The 20,020-nt window shown below is 57.8% G+C and overlaps 6 protein-coding genes across 6 annotated transcripts; 2 read left to right on the top strand and 4 right to left on the bottom strand.

Moving 5' to 3' along the window:
- Positions 1–1,450: 1,450 nt before the first annotated feature.
- SLS55_000703 (uncharacterized protein) lies at positions 1,451–2,017 on the bottom strand (the record flags this gene model as incomplete). The annotated part of the gene is made up of 1 exon (XM_066772213.1): positions 1,451–2,017. The coding sequence occupies one exon, from the start codon at positions 2,015–2,017 to the stop codon at positions 1,451–1,453; it is 567 nt and encodes a 188-aa protein (XP_066637492.1).
- Positions 2,018–4,850: 2,833 nt separating this feature from the next.
- SLS55_000702 (uncharacterized protein) lies at positions 4,851–6,881 on the bottom strand (the record flags this gene model as incomplete). Its single annotated transcript, XM_066772212.1, has 1 exon — positions 4,851–6,881. The coding sequence occupies one exon, from the start codon at positions 6,879–6,881 to the stop codon at positions 4,851–4,853; it is 2,031 nt and encodes a 676-aa protein (XP_066637491.1).
- A 1,335-nt stretch (positions 6,882–8,216) lies between these two features.
- Positions 8,217–9,367, top strand: SLS55_000701 (uncharacterized protein; the record flags this gene model as incomplete). The annotated part of the gene is made up of 2 exons (XM_066772211.1): positions 8,217–8,908; positions 8,962–9,367. The coding sequence occupies 2 exons, from the start codon at positions 8,217–8,219 to the stop codon at positions 9,365–9,367; spliced, it is 1,098 nt and encodes a 365-aa protein (XP_066637490.1).
- A 615-nt stretch (positions 9,368–9,982) lies between these two features.
- On the top strand, positions 9,983–11,522 carry SLS55_000700 (uncharacterized protein; the record flags this gene model as incomplete). The annotated part of the gene is made up of 3 exons (XM_066772210.1): positions 9,983–10,073; positions 10,153–10,744; positions 10,868–11,522. The coding sequence occupies 3 exons, from the start codon at positions 9,983–9,985 to the stop codon at positions 11,520–11,522; spliced, it is 1,338 nt and encodes a 445-aa protein (XP_066637489.1).
- Positions 11,523–12,840: 1,318 nt separating this feature from the next.
- SLS55_000699 (uncharacterized protein) lies at positions 12,841–14,245 on the bottom strand (the record flags this gene model as incomplete). Its single annotated transcript, XM_066772209.1, has 3 exons — positions 12,841–13,211; positions 13,270–13,786; positions 13,838–14,245. The coding sequence occupies 3 exons, from the start codon at positions 14,243–14,245 to the stop codon at positions 12,841–12,843; spliced, it is 1,296 nt and encodes a 431-aa protein (XP_066637488.1).
- A 3,681-nt stretch (positions 14,246–17,926) lies between these two features.
- Positions 17,927–19,788, bottom strand: SLS55_000698 (uncharacterized protein; the record flags this gene model as incomplete). The annotated part of the gene is made up of 5 exons (XM_066772208.1): positions 17,927–18,147; positions 18,202–19,235; positions 19,291–19,395; positions 19,495–19,522; positions 19,578–19,788. The coding sequence occupies 5 exons, from the start codon at positions 19,786–19,788 to the stop codon at positions 17,927–17,929; spliced, it is 1,599 nt and encodes a 532-aa protein (XP_066637487.1).
- Positions 19,789–20,020: the final 232 nt, after the last annotated feature.

Raw genomic sequence — 20,020 nt, 5'->3', positions numbered from 1 at the left:
GTCCGCCCAATGGAGTGTTCCCCAAAGTGGCTAGTGAGCTCGGCTCCCGGAACGTGCCGCATCAGCGTGACAGCCGGGACGTGTTGCGTAGATGAGAGAGTAGTCTATCGTCGGATATAAACGATGGCGTGTCCGTACGGTCGGTGCCAAGTCCGTCCCAGTGCTGTGGGCACGTCGTCGCCGGAAGATCCTGAGCAGACGAGGAGATAATCTACCTGAAGAAAACATGCTTTCAACCCCAAGGATGCGGCGAGACGTCGGTCCATTGCTCCTACAGGTCGCGCGGCCCGCGCCATGGCGCCCGTGGCCAGTCTAAGCCGACTGCATGCCATCCTCTTTCCCTCTCCTTCTCCGAAGAAAAGCCCCGGCGCGAAGGGGGTGTTCGTCACCTCACTCCCTGACTCAATCAGCCGGACGTGGCGTTCGTCAGCTGCAATCAATAACCCGATGCGGACCCTGCTGCCTGTTTCTGGACCCCAACAATGGACCCGTCCCCCGCACTATGTGGGCCCCTCGTGGCTTTTCGATCGGCTGACGGAACAAGACGTAAGGGACTGGCGTTTCGAAATAGAGCCATTTTCCCCTGTGGTTTCGCTCGGGGTCGCCGCGTAGTGCACGATTGACGAGGCGCAGCAACCCTACTGCGTACTGGCGTGTAGACTTCTCTTATCGTAGCGAGGAACGCAGGGATAGGAACCACCCTCAACAACGGGGACCGGTATATCGCGTACCAGGGGCCACCAACGGTGAAGTGTTGGGTCCGGAGCCTCTTCCGAAAGCCGTCCCAACCACGTAACCCGCAATGTATGAATGACATGAAGTAGTTATTGATTCTATGCGCCTCACGCAGTTAGGAAACGAGATGATTACGACATACCATTATCTTGTTGCGCCTTGAGGCTGGAAAAGGAACCTCGAATAGGGGTATCAGGAGCACTGTTTATACAGCAGTAGGAACAAATGAAAGAAAGAAAACTCCCGCCTCTTCTAGGTTTCATTACTATCCCGAATGGAGAGCCTGTTTGTTTCTGTGACCGTTTCATGGCTGCAGTTTCGTGAGCGCCAGCCTGCCAGCCCGCATGCTCTTGAAGCTATACGAGCGCGTATCGACGCTGGGATAGGCTCCCATTCCACAGAGAAATCCCATTCGTATCCTCCATCAGACGCGATTTATCCTGTACAGGTTCATGCACCAAACGCACTCCACGTGCGCCATACAAATGCGTTTCTGGCGTAATTCCGCTCTTGAGCCTCCGTTCCCGATAGGCGAATGGCACTAGGAGGGGGCCAATCCGGGCATCTTCGGCGGCGAATAGACGATATGAGGGCTGAGAGTTGCCATCGTCCGGCATTTCAACGTATCGAGCCTCGGAAGGCGGAAACCTTCGCGCTGCGGCGAAGGGGGAGTCCCATGGTGAGGAGGAAAATGGCGGTCCGCCTCACGATTCGGTTACGAAGTCCGCGAGCTTGAAGGGCCGGCGGACGGGCGACTCGAAGGGGCGTCGGACGACCTGGTGGACGGGCCTGTGGAGGGGCGGTCGCTCATGCTCTCGTCCCACTGCTCGGCCATGATCTCGGGGAACAGGGCTTTGGTGGAGATGCCATCGACGAACTCCTTCCAGCGCACGACGTGGGTGCCCTCCTCGTTGAACTCCATGCTCCACACGTACTCGTTGGTCCACGGGCCGGCGACGGTGGTGCCGGTGCAGATGGTCCACAGGCAGACTTTCCGGGCGGGCACGTCCTCGATGATCTCGTGGACGGAGATGTAAAAGGTCTTGAAGGTGTTGAGGATGAAGTTGAGGGCGCGCTGGGCGGCGTCGTTGTCCTGGGCCGGCATGCCCATCGACTTGGGGTAGATCTCGCGCCAGCAGCCGCGATCCCGCATGTTCCACACGGCGCGCGTGTCCAGCCGGTTCAGCGCGTCGACAATGGCCAGCGCGGTCCGGCGCTGCTGCGTCATGGCCGGGGCGGGGCTGGCCGCGGCCTTGGAGTTCTTTTCCCGCCAAAAAGGCATGGTTAACTGGTGTGTCGAGAGGAGGACGGTGTAGGAGATGGCAGCTGAGAGTGTGGGGAGGAAAGCAATCTTGAAATGCACCTCACCGTCATTTCAGCTCTCCCGAAGTGGGCCTGCAGGCCTCAGGCTTATCAGCGCAGCCGGAGTCAAGTCCCAGCCCAAGAAGCCGAAGTTCTCTCGTGTCGCGCCTCGAGATCATGCGCTATGGGAGAAAGCAGCTTGGTCGTTCGCTAAGGCAGAGGGCGCAAATCGGACCGTTAGTTCACCACTGGGCCGCATGCGATCCCTCCCCGGAAACGGCACCGACATGGCTCCCGCCAGCCACCCCTTGCCTTGTGGCTTGACGGGGCCCCGACTCCACGAGTCCTCCATGTGGCACAGCAGGCCCTGCGTGGAGCTGTGGATCGGGAGCCGCGAGAGAGCCCGCCGGGGGCTCAAAAGCAGCAGATTCGTCAATGGTGTGCCAACAGGATCGCCCTTGGCCTTTCTTAAAGCCACTTAAGTTGACGCATCACCACCGAGACTACGCGAGTAATCCGGCCCTGTATTTGCCGAGGTTAGGGGTAGTTTGGGGCGGGCACTAGATCCTGGCAGCCCTAATGCACTATTCAAGCCACGCGCGGCTGATGAGAGAGCAATGCCTCTGTAGGGCAGTCGGCCAGGCCATCTTACGCGCCCTATATTGTGGCTTCTACTCTTCTCTCTGCCTATCGTGATGCAATCCAGATAATCCCACCCTGAGGTCTGGACTGCATCAATCCAGGCACCGATCGCTCAGGCTGCCTGTGCCGCTCCCCCATGATTCGATAGTTAAACCCCGCGATCGTCCGACCCCTGGCGCAGCCTCACCTTGTCAGCTCCAGGCGGGAGAACTATGAACCGTGGCTATCGGAGTGGAAGCCGCTTTTTTCTGGAGTAGCTGAACAGCTGCAGTAACTAGTCGAATCCCACATGCCAGAGGACCAAATATCCCGCAATCCTACAGCCGCTTCTCGACCGTGCCTATCTCCGCCCTCACCCACAACCTTGGCTTTGTGCCCCGTCTCGAGGAACCCGTCAGTACTGTATTAGTAGTAGCTGCACATCACAACCGACCCTTCGACCACTCATCCCCAATACCCTTGCACCCTCTCTGCCCAAAACCTACTGTATCGGGCTAGCTGTTCATCCCCGCTAAGCCCACATCCTTCACGCCGTCCCAGATCCTTTTGCTCACTACGCCGAGCCTGTCCCCCAAAACTGTAATCCGACCGCACCTTTTCCAACGGAACCAAAAGGGCCGTATGTCTGAAGGATCCCAAAGCCTCGGATGACAGACGCCGACCACCTCATTCGCTCTCTTCATCCTATCCATGGAATATACGCCACACGTTCTCTCATTTGATTTGTTGCCATGTTGTGGCTGAGACACCGGAGCTTCTGGACGGGAATATCGACGACGAAAGGACCAAACCTGATTGGTGGAACGAGATCTGGTATTTCCCTCCAACTGGAATGGAATGATAGAGGAAGGGCAAGAGCTCGCTCGGGGAGTCTGACCCGTTTTCCACGTCCCTAGGCACAAGATTCCGGAGGGAGCTTTGTCATTGCAGGAACTGTCCTCAGGTCCCTTTGGACTCGGTAGCACTGCGAGACACGACGAGTGGCTCCAACAGAGGGATACCGGGTGCGTAGAGTCAAAGTAGGCACTTGTCCGTACGCAGACCTTATAATCTCCACTCTCCTACGTCCAAACCCGCACGCCCGCTTCATCCTTTCTGCGAGCATGAACAGATGTCACGGAACGTCATGCTAAGCATAGTGGGGCCAAAGCGATCACACACCCCGAGTTTCATTTTCCAACTCTGCTAATGTAGCGAGCGAGATCCCGTCTGATAGCAGCCCCCTCTCCACCCCCGGAATCGCTCCGTCCCGAACATGCACTCAATAAGCTCGCTGTTATTGGCCCACATACCCCGCCAAGTATAAGGGAAAGAAGGGCTTGAGCTCTGACCGCCACCGCCTCCCCGACCGTCTCAGATATGAAAAAGCAAAACGATGCCGAGATAACTCTTCACACGTTGCCATGCTATTGAAGTGAAGAAGCCGCTGGTCAGCATGATCCTACTGGGAAGCCAGCTCGTGTCAAGTTCAGTGTTCGTGTTCCATCCAGAAATGAAATCGTTCGCGACGCTCGATTGACAATTACTCAGCGAGACGGATCGACGGCGCCGCTCACCAAGGAAAAAGAAAAAGGGAAAGGAAAATCCCTGCCAAGCCACGCCGATGGACACTGCTGCCCCGATATTCCAATCGCGATCAGCAGTTGTCACATGGATTCGATCCTTGTTATCAAGCAAAAACGATCCTTGCCGTACTTTTCCCGTTGGTTACCCAGCGAGATCCAGTGAATAATTCCAAACTTGCCCATCGGCACGTACTAGTTCTTTCCAGCATCCAAGACCATCGCAACAATGATTATGACGGAAATGGACCCCCTGCTCAAGGAATGAAAATGTGCTGACAACGAAAGCGTGGAAAGGAAAAATCAGCAGGGGTATCAAACAGATGGGCCGACCCAGGTAAATCTAAAGGAAGTGCTTATGCTAGAAATGCCGCGCTACATGCTGCATGCTAGTTCGTCATATACGTTCGGTAATGTGTATACGTCAAAGTGGACGGAGAAAGTGAAGGAAATGTGTTGCATCTTGCGTAGCTGGTGTCGTAAAATGGCGAAGAGGTTTGCTGCGAAAATCTGTAACTTAGTAAATTAGAACATGAAAGGAATACGCAATGAGGAGGAAGGAGCCCGGTCATGCAGTCACTTGGCTGAGAGCTGAATATCAGTCGTGTCTCAGAAGCTGATCAGACTGCCCTCGTTGACCGTCCCTTTCTCCGCCATGGAGCCCCAACGCCTTCGCATGCTCTCCAAAGAGGCGCCCCCAGCCGGCGCAAGAGGAGCCGCAATCGGAGTAGGGGCAGGAGGAGGTACGTGTGCGGCGTCGCCGGCATCGAAGCTGCGCCTCCTGCGCACAGTGCGTGTCTCATCCAGTCGCTTCATAGCGGCAGCTAGTCGGCGTATCTTGGGTCGCTTGGCGCTCTCAGCGCTCATCATGACCCCGACCCACTCCAACGCTTGATACTCCGCTGCTTCATCCTCTTTCCGGCTCTCTACCGTGCCGATAGCACCACCACCTTTGAGGGGCTGGGTGCTATTGTTGTTGGTGCGGCTCTCACGATGCCCACTACTGAGCCCGGAAAGAAGTTTGCGCCAGGACGTGACGCGATCTAGGTTCGCATGGAACGACTGGTCATGGCTAAACTGTGAGCGATAGCCACGGAGATTGGACACTGTCTGGCCTTTTGCAACGGTCAACATCTCCAAAAAGACACACCCCAGGCTGAAAATGTCGGCAGATGTACGGTAGCGATGGCCTTGGCCATGACGCGCCGCAACTTCAGGGGCGGCATAAATGTATGCCGCTTCGCTCAGCGGCCTCATGCTATTGTTGTTCGGAAGAGGCGGGTAGCTGCGTGGTGAGCCACGAGGCGAAATGCTCAACCCGTCGGTCGAAATGCCGAACGCAGAGAACAGAATCCTCGGCCCGTCCAAAAGTATCTTGTTGGGTCGGATTGCTTGGTGCATCATGTCCATGCTATTAATGTACGCGAGGCCCTGTGTGAGATCGTTGATCCACGTCAAAAGAAGGCCAGGCCGGGTTCCCGCCATCGGATGGCGCAGGTACTCGTCCAGCGCAAGCTGTGCTGGCATGGTCACTAAGCCAACCGTGGCGCCCTGGGCGTAGGAGCACACAACCTTGGCGACGTTCGGGTGCTCCAGCGTCTTGAGCTTCTGGATCTGGCTGAGTAGACCAAGCTTCTCGGCGTGGCGTTCGAATGTGAAACACTTCCGAACGTAAACCCGGCCGTTGTCATCACCCATCCAGCGCACCTTGTCTACAGTCTTCTTCTCGGATCCGGAATGGGCCATGGCACTGACCTGCTTCAGCGGAACAAAGTCACGCGGGTGGTAGTCCGTGTGCTGGCCGTTCTGCGGAAGCTCTCGGGTCAAGACGCGCCATTGGTTTTCAACAACCTTCTTCGCATTAGTAGCAATCCCCTCGAGATCCGCCTCCTGAAATGGAAGCTTGGAGTCCTCTAGCCAGTAGAAGCTAGCACGCCTCCAAGCAGCGATGTCATCGCACATCAAGAACAGCAGAGCAGTCCTGGAATTGCCCAAAGCCCATGTGTAGGCCCGTTGACCAGTGGCCCGCTCCCAACCCTGGCGACTGATGAGCGTGGGCGACTCCCGGTGGACGTACTGCTTCTCCAACGCTGGGGTGATAGTGGCGTTGAAGAGAGGAGCAAGACTGACACCTTGTCCAGTGCTTTCCCGGAAGGGGTTGGGGGTCGGGGCAGGCATAGGCACAAGATCCGAAGACTTCTTCTGCTGCTTCGAGTCGTCCGTTGGAGAGCTGGGACCGGGCGATCCCATGGTGATGAACGACGGCTTGGCCCCGCTTAGCGGCTGGGGGGCGACCGGAGTAGCGCAGCGGCTGGTCGTGGGCGTGGCATTGCAGCTCAAGGACGGCGGCGTCGGGCATGGCAGGATCCGTGGCGGCGGTGAGCCGCAGGAGCTCACGCTGTCGGGCGAGACGACACTGACGCTGCTGGCCCACGGGTTTCTGCTGGTGGGGGTCATGCTGCGACTGGCCGAGGACGTCGAGGACGAGGCGCTTGGCGAGGGTGGCGAACGTGCCGGCCAGTCCCACGGACGGTCGTCGCGGAAATTCGCGACGGACATTGTCTGATGCAGAAACGGATGCTTTGATGCAGAAGCCGGCGCGGGGGCGGACCAGCCCGCGAGGAAAGGTGAAGCTTGCATTGCGGCGGCGATTGGACGAGAACGGAAGCGAGGCTGGGCGGAGACACGACCGGGCGGGCCAGGAAAGAGCGTCGCAGAAAGACGGGTGCACACTAGTCACCGCGGACACCGCTTTACACGGCGGGTGCAACAGAGACTAAGGGCATGACGGGAGGGGAGAGTCGGCGAGGGCGCGCGTGAGGAGTCGGGCTGATGAAGATGTAGTCGTGCTGGCCGTTGGGCGCTCGGCCCGGGGGGTCTGCCCTGATTGCCCTGATTGCGCCTGGCCAGGGCGATGCGCTGGCAGCTGCCGTCTGCAGCAACGGTGCTTGGGCTGTGAAGTTGGCGAGTTGGGCGAGCACGCTGTTGGCACGACATGCATTGTTACGTGTCTCACGCGAACTCGCCGCTGCGCAACGACACCTCGCAAACGAGCGCAGCGCCGCGCTCAGCTGATCCCGTGCGTCCGCGATGCAGTCGCCGCGAGCTGTGGGTGGAGGAGCCGCGGCGAGATGCAGCATCGGCGCCGGAGAGGGTGTGTGGGCGGCGTGCGGCGGTGGGAAGGCTCTGCGGGCGCGCGCAGGCCTCAGCAGGGGTTGCTCATCTGGAGCGCAGTCCACAGCTTACCTCCACCCCACGCCAGGCACGCGGGCGTGGGCGGCGCCACGAGGCCGTCGTTGAGCCGCAGCCGCTGCCATGGCATTCCCGCCCGCAGCCACCCAGCGGTCTGCATTGCAGTCCAAGCAAGGATGCGACAGTGCTGAAGCTCGCCGGCGCGACTCACAACCCCCGGCCCCCGCCCCGCTCGCGCGTGCTGATTGGCCGCACGCGCCTGCCGAGACCGCAAGCTGTCGCAGCCAGCGCTTCGGTGCCGCCCTGGTCCTCCGCATCGACTGGCCTGTGTCTAATTTGGGCCAGATGAGGCCCGCTCATCGACAAGACGGCTGCCCGGCACAGGCCGAAGCTTAACTGGATCAGCACCGCGCCCCCTCGCATCAAGATCTCGTCCGCACCGCGTCGCAGCTCGAGTGTCAACCGCTCCTCCACCAAGATACCTCGACGGCGCTTGTCACGCCATGATGGCTCCTGTGTCTTGAGTCTCTCTCATGACAGTTTGATCCCGCCTGGCCTCCGCTCTATCCGCATCCTGTTATTGTCATGCTTTCATGCGGCTTCTTCTTGGCTCCGTTTCTCTATCCTAACATCCTCGCCACCTCTCCTTCTCTTCTGCCGTCAACCTGGTAAGCTGCTGGACAGCCTTTTGTTGTTTCCTCATTCATTGTAATACACCACGACCACGCTCTTTTCTTCCATCCACCACGTAATTCGATCCAGTCTGGTGCTGGACAATTCATCATGCGACCTTCTGCCGGCCTCTTCGCCAGCCTTCTAGTTATCGGACAAGCCGCTGATGCCACTGCAAAGAGCCTCGGAGGCCACGTCCTTCATGCGCTCCATCGTCGCGCACACAGCTACGAGGATACGATGATGAGGCAGGCCCACGAGTTCTTCAACGACCTCGAGGCCCGCCAAAGTGGAGCAACAGCCGACTCGGACCCAAGCAGCATCTCGACGACGCCTGCCGCCAACGGCACCGTCGACGATGATGAATGGGACTCGCAGACTCAGGCATCATGCGACGGTGCCATGGCCAGGTTGGCTTCGAAGCCCGATAACCCGAGCGGGCTGGCTGTCTGCTACAACATTCCATTCTTCAACAACCAGACCGGCGTTTTCCAGGCCGAGCTCCGCATGTACAACATGACACCACCCTACGATCCGTGGACGGGTGTGACGGCGGCAGACATCAGCATGACGCTGTCGTACCAGAGCGCCACGGTGCAAGCTTCCAACAGTTCGGACCCTCCTTCGAAAAGAGATCTGGATTCGACCTTGGCATCCCCGCCGATCAAATTGCGCGAGATCGAAGTCAACGAAGAGGGCGCACTTGTCCGTCGCCAATCAGAATCCAAAGGTCCGCAGGCAATCAAGGTGCTCATGTATGTCGGACAAGTCGACCAAAATACCCTGGACAACACGCAGTCAGCGTACGTTAAATCCCAAACAATTCCATCCATGATCTAGACTAACTTGATTGCAGTCCGGAAATGCAAGACCTGCTTGTGCCGACTGTCCAGCTCTCGGCACGTTCACCCCAGGACATGTCTCCCCTGTCCACTAAACTCTCGGCCACTCAGGCGTCATTCCTTAACGGTGTCTTCTCCGACAAATCTGTAGACACCACATCTGGCTCGGACACGTCTGCCTCCAACGCCGCCAATGCCGTGTCTTTCCTGATTCCGGGCTACCGCTTGGCTCCGTTGGAAGTGCCTGGATTAACACTGGCCTTTGACCAGCTTTTCCCCACGGGTCTGGTCATTACCTTGGTTTGGGCCGTCGCCTTCTTTGGCGTTGTTGGATGGGGAACCTTGGGCAGGATAAGATTCAGGGACCAGTACCGGCGGAGAGTCAACGTTAACAAGGAGCTGTACACACCCCGGATCTAGAGGGAGCTGCGGTTCTCGGAGAGTCGTTTGAGCGGATCATTTTCATGGAGTTCTGAGCGAGCCCAATTTTCCCTTTGCAAAAAGAAGAATACCCTGGCGGTTTTCTAATGCATCTCGTCCCCAAGAGTTGGATTCTATGTAGTTAATATCTACGTCGAGAGACGGACTTGGCGGTTTGTGGTGGACCTCGGAAGTTTTGATTTATGACTGTAATGCAGAGATGGGGTGCTAGGGTAGCTGGAGGACCGAAAACAAAAACAAAAGATAGCTACCACGAAGGAAAATAGTGACTCTTCGTGCAGACTTACTTATGACTGGTCATGCTGAGATGTTATCTGGGGTCGGTTACAGCCGGGATAAGCCGCGTTATCGGCGCTTACTGCGCCCTACGCTCGTCCCGACTACTTGACAAGTTGCTTCTGTAGTATCGGTGACTCAGCCATCGCCCAGCTTATATTCTCCGGTCTGGATGCTCACTGGATTCTTGGTCTTCATCAATTGCTTCTATTGAACGGCTCTCAGCAAGGTTGAGAGCTTACGTCATTCGGCAATTGCCCCTCGTTGCCACAGAACTACCCCACGATCTCATCCTCCGTTGCACCTCAAACTTCCACAATGGGCGAAAGCACCACCAACACGTCGCAATTTGGCCGCAAGCTGCGCAAGGACTTTCTTTTCGATGATGACTACATTAACATCAATCATGGTCAGTGAACATAAACACGATTTCCAGGTGTTCAACCTCGTACAGCCGTGAGCTCGGGATGATAACCAGTGGCATGCAGGCTCCTTCGGCACCTACCCCAAGTCCGTACAGGACGAGCTGCGGCGTTGGCAGTCGCGGGCTGAGGCGCGGCCGGACCAGTTCATCCGCTACGAGTACCCCGTGGAGCTGCGCAAGTCGCGGGCGCTGATGGCGTCGTACCTGCGCGCGCCCGTCGAGACGCTCGTCTTCGTGCCGAACGCGACGACGGGCGTCAACACGGTGCTGCGTAACCTCGTCTTCGAGGACGGCGACGTCATCATCTACTTCGCCACCATCTACGGCGCCTGCGAGAACACGGTCAAGTACGTGTGCGAGACGACGCCCGCCCGCGCCGCCAAGGTCGAGTACACGTTCCCCGTCGAGGACGACGACCTGGTGCGCCGCTTCCGGGACGTGGTCGACGCCGAGGTCAAGGCCGGCCGCCGCGTCAAGCTCGCCATCTTCGACACGGTCGTGTCCCTGCCCGGCGTCAGGCTGCCGTTCGAAAGGCTGACGCAGGCGTGCCGGGAGCTGGGGGTGCTCAGCCTTATCGACGGCGCTCACGGCGTCGGCCAGGTTGACCTGAACCTGGGGGAGCTGGACCCAGATTTCTTCGTGAGCAACTGCCACAAGTGAGTAGTACTCCATCTCATCTCCCCAAATCCCCCCAATCACCAAAAACCACCAAAGACCCTACCCTCCCATGTAACCCCACCACCAACACCTCCCAGATGGCTCTTCACCCCCCGCGCCAGCGCCATCTTCTACGTCCCCATCCGCCACCAAAGCCTCATGCGCTCCACCCTCCCCACCTCGCACGGCTTCATCCCGCTCCCGGACCCGGCCGCCCCGGCCTACATCAACCCGCTGCCGCCGAGCGGCGAGTCCGACTTCGAGGCCAACTTCGCCTTCACCGGCTCTGGCGACTTCACGCCCTTCCTGTGCGTCCCGGCCGCGCTCGCCTACCGCGAATCCCTCGGCGGCGAGGCCGCCATCCGCGCCTACTGCGAGAACCTCGCCCGCGAGGGCGGCCGCCGCGCCGCGCAGATCCTCGGCACGGAGCTGCTGGACAACTCGTCCAACACGCTGAGCCGCTGCTTCTTCGCCAACGTGCGGCTGCCGCTGGCGCTGGAGGCGTGCGAGGCCGCCGCGGAGAAGGCGGCCGCGGCGCGGGAGAAGGAGGGGAAGAGGGTCGTGACCAAGGCCGAGGTGCCCGCGCTCGTCAAGAACTGGGCCGCGGCGACCATGGTGAGGGAGTATGGCGGCTTCCAGGCGTTGATCGAGTACGGCGGCGGTTGGTGGGCGAGGCTGAGCGCTATGGTGTACCTCGAGGTTGCGGATTTCGAGTGGGCTGCCGGCGTGCTGAAGGAGGTCTGCGAAAGGGCTGAGCGGGGGGAGTGGTTGAATTAGTTGGGAGGGTGGGAGAGAGAGAGAGAGAGAGCGAGAGCGAAGAAGGTGAGAGAGGTGAAACGGATGGCATGATGAATGGTCTATTTGTTTTTGAAGAATGATGATTGGAGACAAAGGGCAGGGTGATAAGATTTGAAGCACGTGGGGCCCCATGGGTCCAGAACAGGTTGGAAAAAAAAAAACAGGGTTTCCTGAAACGGTTAGCGGTGCGGTCACCATCTCTCAATGGCATCCGTATAGATGACGTGCAAAGCCAGGGTTCATTGCGTGCTCTGAAAACCTTACACGCTCGACGCTGGCTACAGACAACAGCGATAACACCCTTTGAATAATACACGGATTGTGATTCACATTATTTGCTTTGCGTGTATCTTCTTCTTGGGTAGATGGATCCTTGTTTGATTATTGTTTTCTGCTGTCCTTATTCTTCTACCCGTAGTCTGAAGAATCTGAACAAGTCGAGGACCCCAAACCCAGATGGACCACAGACCAAACGGCTCGTCTCGACGAAACAATGGTAAGCTGCAAAACACTACAGATTAATGCCCCAAAACTCTGCCCCCATCCGCCTCGACCCGACTTGACGGTGGCCAAGCTATCCGCCCCCATCCGAGCCAAATTCAGCTCAAGTCGAATCCACACCCCCCGGTCGATAATTTTATTTGATTGTACATGGCCGTGGCCTATTTTCGTATAGCCAATGGCGAGTCTGCTAAAGTGACGTGCAAAGGGTATCAACCGCAGACACCGGCCAAAAGATAGAATCAGAATCCAAACGCGAATGATCCAATCGGTGAAACGAAGAAACGCCCCAATGCATCCAGTTGCCCTTCTAGAAACATCTCAAATCCAACAACCGATCCTTAGATCAAATGCACGCCATGTTCGCCCTAATGATTCGTTGGGCTCGCTATTCGTAATGTTGGTCACACCCATGAGATGGCGTTGAGTAGAAGGCCTCTAGGACCCGTAGTCGACCGCTCAGAAGCAGATCTAGTATCCGATACTTCTTGATAGCCTCCATACGTTTTGATGTATCGTCAAGGCGGCTCCGCTCAGGGGCGGGGCAATACAACGGATGTAAGACTGTGTAGAACGACGCTGACGCTTCTAGAGGCTGTCTTTGGAGGTATACCGAACGGCGAGAAAGAAATTTCGTGGAGTATGCTCTTCCTACTTTGATGTTGGTGCAGGCTCGGTATCCCTCCAAGGGTTTGAGTCATAGATATCAAGCAGGCTGCGGCAAAAATTAGCACAAGATTCTTGACGAATGAGGCCCCAACCAATATAATCCGGAAACAAGGTTGAACGGCAAAACTTACGCATAAGTCTCAAACGGGATGCCGCGCGGCTTTCCATAATCTTCAGAGAGCTCGGGCTCGAAACTGACGTCTCTCCACATACGGAACAGCTTACGCCAGTAGCAGGCTTGGGCAGCAGGCGTGAGATACTTGTCGCGGAACATGGCGACGTTGTTGTCGGCGATGCGCTCGGCTTCGTCAGGGTGATCCAAGTAGTACTCCACCTTCTCGCCAAGGTCGGAGAAATCGAACTTGACGGGGATGTAGTTCATCGCCGGCCCTTGGTCGATGAGGAGTTTGTGATGCGGCTCAATCCAGTGCATCTGGGGGATGATGGGCACGCTATGGCAATTTTGGAGATACTTGAGGCGGCCAGAGTAGGAGCGTCCTGAAGACCAAATTAGCTTGCTTGATTCAAGAGCCCAGTGGCAGGCTCGGTAACCAACCTTCAGTATGCAACACATATTGCCATTGGCAGTGATCCGGCATGATAACAAACTTTTCCTCAACATCCGGATCATTCCAGTCGAGCGCCACAATGTCGCTCCATGGCTTCGTGTGCCATTGCTTGATCAGCTGCTTGCGTTGATCTGTCATAGCAGCTCCCCTCCAAACGACCTTGGGCTTCTTCTCGCTGAAAGCCTGTGTCTTCTCACGGACGCCCATCTGATTCCGTACGTCTTGGTAAGCGCCGACGGGGTCGGTGGGCCACGACCAGTAGCCGAAGTCAGGCATCAACCACACGTCCGGCCATTCGGGTTGGCGAGTGAAACCCCAGATGATGTGGTCGTAATCCTGCTTGATATCGCTGTAGACCCAGTCGTCGACGGAGAAGGCGAACTCAATGTTGGGGAGCGGCCCGTTGTAGGAGGTGATGGCACGGTGCATGTTGTGGAGGACGGCGAGAGTGCGCTCGCGGTAGTCGCGTCGGTGGGTGGTACCCCGCGTCTCGAGGATGTAGAGCTGCAGCACCGTCAGAGTAGAGCTTCATGAGTAGCGTGCAATGGCATGTACCTGGTGGTCGTAGATCATGCATCGCGTGATGGCGTCATCGCGCCAGGTGATGTCCAGGTCCTCCTTGGTGACATTGCCCTTATTGCGGCGAACTCGGGCGGCGTTCTCGAGCTCGATCCAAAGGCTGGGGAAGGTCCAGTCGCACTGCTCCTCGTTGAGGCCGTAGTTGCGGGCGTCACGGGCGGGGTGGAATCGCCACCCCTCGGGAGTGGGCGGCTCCTCAAAGGAGGAGGAGAGCGGGATGGCAACGGACTGGTTGTTGTAGATGTCGTAGGGGAACAGCTCCTCCTGGGTGGTGGGCAGCTCGGGGACGGCTTCCTCGACTTGCAGGGAGAAGCGGAGCAGGAAAATAGTGAAGAAGACGCAGAACGCGGCGGCCAGCAGCATGCGGTGGAAGGTGGTTAACATGGTGGGATCCCGAACGTCGCCGCTGCCAGAGCGACGGAGAAGGTAAGCGTTGCAGGCGCAAGGAGCGGCGGATGGGTGTCGTGAATGAACGAGAGGCGGAGGGAAAGAGGACTTTGGGGCGTGAAACGCGCCGGGGCGGTCGGGGGTCACGCTGGCGGTGGCAGTGGCAGGCAGCGGGCCTGATCAGTGCAACTTGGTTGTTTCGCGGGTTGATCGCCTGGGGCGGATCGCTGCTGAACTCAGCACTCGGGGCAGGGTTCTGTTGTCGCAAGGGCCGGCCATCCTCATCTGCGACGCGCCATCCGCTTTCATCTCGCGCCGGCCCTGCGGTCCAACGCCCGGAGAATCGTGTTCCGTTTGCACGCCGGCCGCAAAGCGTCATGCTCCTGCCGCACCAGGCCGGCGGGAATGCTGGAATTCTGCAGGGCCACACAGCCTTGCCTAAGCCTCTGCAGGGGCTGGCGCTATGGAAAGGGCCTGGTGCGCACACTGCGCCCGCCGGCTCGCTTGTCGCCTGCCATGCTCGCTGCTGAAGCGAGGCGGAGAGACGAGCGAACAAGAAGAGACGCGGTAGATTGGCGTGAGGTGCGAGGCGTACAATGAGGGCGGAAGGACGTCGGTGGCTCTCTGCTCTCCACTCGGCGTTTGGCAGCTGCAGCGACCAGCCTGCGAGCTTCGGCATGTCATCCAACCACAGCCCCCCCGCTCAACGTCGACCCCTTTCCCGCCTGGCGTGGACATTTGCGAAGTGGGGCTTGTGCCACAGCGCAAGCATTGGAGGCTCGGCATTGGTCCTCTCAATACGCAGGCACGCAACGCTCCCGGAAGGGGCAGCTCTGAATCGCGATAAGATAGGCGAACTGCCAGGGACCGATGACGCACCAACCAGCGACGCGAAACATCCGCTGGCAGCCCTCGCCTCACCCTCATCAGCACACACAAAATCCACATCAAAGGTATAAGACGCAGCTAGATCGGTCGTGACGGCGTCGTGCAGGTGCCCACCTCTTTCCCTGTCTTCGTTTCCGTCCCGACGTTTCCCTTCCTTCGTGACGATTTCTCCAATGTAGTCCAGGGGTTCTACAGACCTCAGCACATGCGAATTAGACGGAAAGACCGAAGCTTCGTCGAGGACCATCGAATCTTATATGTTTTTTGGGCCCCAATTCTGCTGGCGTTGGCGACCAACCCTGCCCCACTGGCCGAACTTCCGACTCTCCGCGTCGAACGGGCATTTCCTTGCATTCATGTCCATTTCCTTGCGTAGCATGATCCTTCAGGACTGTCGACTCGGCGTTTCTGGTTCCCCGGTGCAACAAGTCTTGCAGCAGTACCAGCCCTCATCACCAACATTCATAAGAATGTGGAATCCTATTCTTCCACTACTGCTTTCTGCTACTGCTGTGGCGGGAGTGACTGTCGAATTCTTTCTGGGAGAAAAACTAGTGCAATGCAACTAGTTTGGACTTGTCTCTGCATACGAAGGAAACAGTAAGGGAGGAGCCCTATGCGCAGCCATACCGATTCTCAACTGCATATGGGCATATCCTTCTTGGGCCTCGTAAGTGCAACCGGAGCCTTCCCTTTAGCAGGATCTGTTGGTCAGACGCCGCGAACGGCAACTCACACACAGCCTGTGAGCAATGATTACACCTTGTCCAATGAGACGGTAAACAAAAAAGCGGTGTACTGGCAGTGCCTTGCAGACTACGAGACATGCACCGGAAACGAAGACCAATCGAACAACTGCTGGAGCCAGATCACCAATACCGTCTACAACAATGGCACCAATATTGACGCAGAGACCGCCTCCCCAAGCGCCTTCTCCTACCTCTCCGCGTCTGCCACCCGAGGTATCCACTCGCCCTTGAGTGCACACCGTGCGACGACCACCGTGATATTGAAATCAACATCGTCTGCGGACTCCACTGCAGCTGCATCGATATCTGCTACGACGTTGGAATCCTCTATATCCAATTCATCGTCGTCGTCGAGCTGGGAGCCATAGCTGGCATTGCTATTCTGAATTTCGCAGCAGCATTCTCCTTTTAGTCGCGCGCTCGAGCAGCAGTCAGCTGCACAATCCCCCGCAGAGGCCTTCAGTACTGAGCTGCCTGGTGATGATGGCACATACAGAAATGCGCAGCTGGCCGAACGGTCTGGGACACAGAGATACGAGTTGGATGGTCAGAATGGCCGGACGGGTGAGCTGCCGGGTGACTCATATGAGCAGGGTACTCATTGAAAAATAGAGAGATTAAGGAGGTGGGATTAACGGAGTGAAAGCATACACTGGACGAAAATATACAGCATGATCAGGATTTCTCGGACCAGGCGACCCCATCGCCGCTCATGAAGCTCTCGGCATCGCAACTCCGATCCCGAAGCCTGCGTCAACGTGCATACGACTGGTACTTGGCCAATCCTATATTGCTGTACAGCGGGAACTACGAACTTGCTGCTAAACAACGACCACTGAGTTCCATTCGTGTCAATAACGAACAGAAAACTGATATCCATCGTCGACTATTTCTCCACAACCTTGCCCTTGCGAGCCCCAAGCACATAATCCAACCTACTTTTCGCACAAACGAACGAAGCAAACAAAACAAAGAAGAAATAGAAAAAAAAAAAGAAAAGAAAAGAAAAAGTACGAAAATGTCACCACCCCACGACGACGACCACCACCACCACCACACCCTCGCCCTCGTCACAATCGGCCAATCCCCCCGCCACGACTACGCCGCCGACCTGCCCGCCCTGCTCCCTCCCCGCACGCGCCTCGTCCAGCACGGCGCCCTCGACGCCCTCTCCCTCGCCGAGGTCCGCGCCCGCCTCTCACCCGCCGACGACGACGACGTCTCTTCCTCCGGCGACCGGAAAGAGACGATGGGACAACAACAGCAGCGGCAGGTCCTCGTCTCGCGCATGCGCGACGGCACCGAGGTCAAGATGGACGCGCGGCGCCTGGAGCCGCTGGTGGAGGCGTGCGTGCGGAGGGTTGCTGCCGCTGCCACGACGACCAGAAATTCCGGTACTAGCGAGTCGGTCGACGCGATCCTGCTGCTCTGCACCGGCGACGTGCCGCGGTTCGAGGACTTGGACGTGCCCGTCGTCGCGCCGCAGGAAGCGGTGAGGCGGTTTCTAGAGGAAAGGGGAGAGAAGGGGATCGCGGAGGGGAGCGGGGCCCCTCCGCGGTTGGTGCTCGTGAGCCCGGAGGAGCGGCAGGTGCGGCCGGCGCGGAGGCGGTGGGAGGGCGTGGGCGGGTGCGAGGTCGTCGGGGCGGAGGCGGCGTCGCCGTATGGCGACGGGAGCGCGGGGGAGGTGAGGAGGGTGGCGGAGTGGGTCCGGGGCTTGGTTGGGGAGGGGGGTGGGAGGGGGGGCAGGGTGTTGGTGTATCTGGATTGTATGGGGTATACGCTGGAGCATAAGAGGATTGTGGAGGGAGTGGTGGGTGCGGGGGTTGAAGTGGTCGTGCCGAGGGAGGTTGTGTTCCGGGCGGTGGGGAGGCTGTTTGGGGAGGAGACGTGATGGGAGAGCTTGAAGAGTGGTGGTTAAGTAGGTCTGGTCTATATATATTGTGCGCGATAGGGAACATAGTCATCTCGAACATTAAGCCATTATAGTAAACGCCATTATCTTTCCGACAACCTGCACATTATTCCCATTGCTGTTTGGTGCTTATGTTTTTCTCGTCACAGTCTCCTGCGGCTCCTTCTCCACCTGCGGACTGTACCCCTGGATTTCTTCCAACGGATCCGTCGTTGTTGGGATGATGTTTAATGCAGCGGCTTCCTTGGGCGTGAAGGTGCCATAGACATCCACTTGGTCATATTCGCCGCATCCTCCGTACGGGAAGACCTTATTCAGAACAAAGAATAAGGTTCCACTGATGAAGAAACCTGGTGAAGCGATTAGCATGCTAGTCAAAAGTAGCAACAACAAGGTGAGCTCACCAATGAGGAATGCCATATAGTACAACTCGTACAGTGCTCTCGGCGCATCTTCCTTCTCCTGGACGGTGACGACCAGCCCACCGATCGTGGGCGCCCAGCCGGCCAGCCAACACGGAACGACGCGCCAGTTGAAGCCCTTGGTAAACCAATAGTCCGTGTCGTGGGTGCGGTACAGATGGCTGAGCTTGATGCGGCCGCGGCGGACAAAGTAGAAGTCTGCAACCATGACGCCCATGATGGGCGACAGGAAGACGGCGAAGGAGCTGAGGACGGAGACGAAGGTGGCGGCCTTGTTGATGAGCTGCCACGGCTGCACGACCCAGACGGCGATGAACGTGATCATGGCGCCGCGCCGGATGTCGATGTAGCGCGGGAACAGGCCCGCCAGATCGATTCCGCCAGCTACGGCGTTGCCGCACACGTTCTCGAACATGCCAGTGAGCGCGAAGCCCGCGGCGAGGAAGAAGACGCCGGCGCGCGCTTTGCTGGAGCCCTGCCCGGAGTCCATCATCCGCATCAGCAGGTCCGGCGGGTTCCAAAAGACCTCGCCGTAGAGCTTCTGGCAGGCCGAGGTGACGACGAGGCCGACCAGGCTGACGAGCGTGCCGGTGATCCACGCGGATGTGATGGTACCGACAACGTAGTGCTTCGGACCGCGCGCATAGCGGGAGAAGTCGGACCCGTTGGTGATGCCGGCGGCGATACCGCCAATCATCTGGTTGATGCCGCGCATCATGAGCCAGGAGGTGTTCCAGGACGAGGTGGCGGGGATGGTTTGGCCTTGACTCCAGAGTGGACCGACGCCCTTGGCGGCGGACAAAGACCAAATGAGCATGCAGATCATTCCGAGGCCGCAGTAGATGGAAGTGATCTGAAATGGTAGTTTGAATCGCTCGGGGCGCACGAGAAGGAAGGGGAATGAGAGGCACCAGAACACGATAAAGCCGACGAACTGGTAGGTGGTTGTAGGCATTGACGAGGGTAAAGTGTTGTGCATGGTAGCAAATGAGGGCCAGATGGCGGCAATGCAAACGCTACGTACTGGTCAGCTTATTTGTTGCGAGGTCATTGCTGACAGGGTTCACTTACGCAGTCAGTCTACCTCCATTCCAGCATTGGACGGCACACCATATGAAGTTCAGCAAGATACGTTGGAGAAGCGGAATGTAGCTTCCACGCAAGCCCCAAGTGTATCTGTTCTGGATAGTGAAGCCGATGTGCCAGCGAAGGCCGCACCAAGCAACCAAGGTGGAGAAGAAACAGATCAATGCTCTCCCAACGACGATGACGCACAACGACTGAGGGACAGACAAGCCATAAGCTGGGGAAACGAAGGTCAGTCAAGCCGTGGAAGCGCGAACGGCACATGGACCTACTCAGAAAAGTATTGGGGCTTTGCCAATTGGAAACGTTCAGGCTGTTGATGGTCCAGTAGCCGAAGTAATGGAACCAACCCCACGTTCTCCGGGACGGCGGAAGTGGGATGAGATCCCGGTTGGACCAGGAGTTGGCCTCTTCATGCTCTTCCTCCTTGCCATGGAGCTTCGCCTTGTCCTTGAGCTGGCGGAAGCGCAGCGTAGTAGCCATGGAGGGCAGTGTTAGGTACTGAGAGCATGCGAAAGCTGGTCGGTCAGGACGGCAGGCCGGGCTGCAGGCGGGTTTTACATGATGGTCGGCAGTTATGATAAGCTGGGGTCAGAGTGGTGTGTGGCGATCGCAACAGTCGCTGATCTCCACGTGCAAGCGGTTCTTATCTCGAGGACAGCGTGATGAGAGTTTCATCGGGTATGGTTCATGGGGAGATGAAGCTACTGCCGAG

This window comes from Diplodia seriata (assembly GCF_021436955.1).
Source record: "Diplodia seriata strain FDS-637 chromosome Unknown scaffold_1, whole genome shotgun sequence".
Taxonomy (NCBI): Eukaryota; Fungi; Ascomycota; class Dothideomycetes; order Botryosphaeriales; family Botryosphaeriaceae; genus Diplodia; species Diplodia seriata.
The sequence above is the reverse complement of the archived record's forward strand: the minus strand, read 5'-3'. Positions and strand labels throughout refer to the sequence as shown.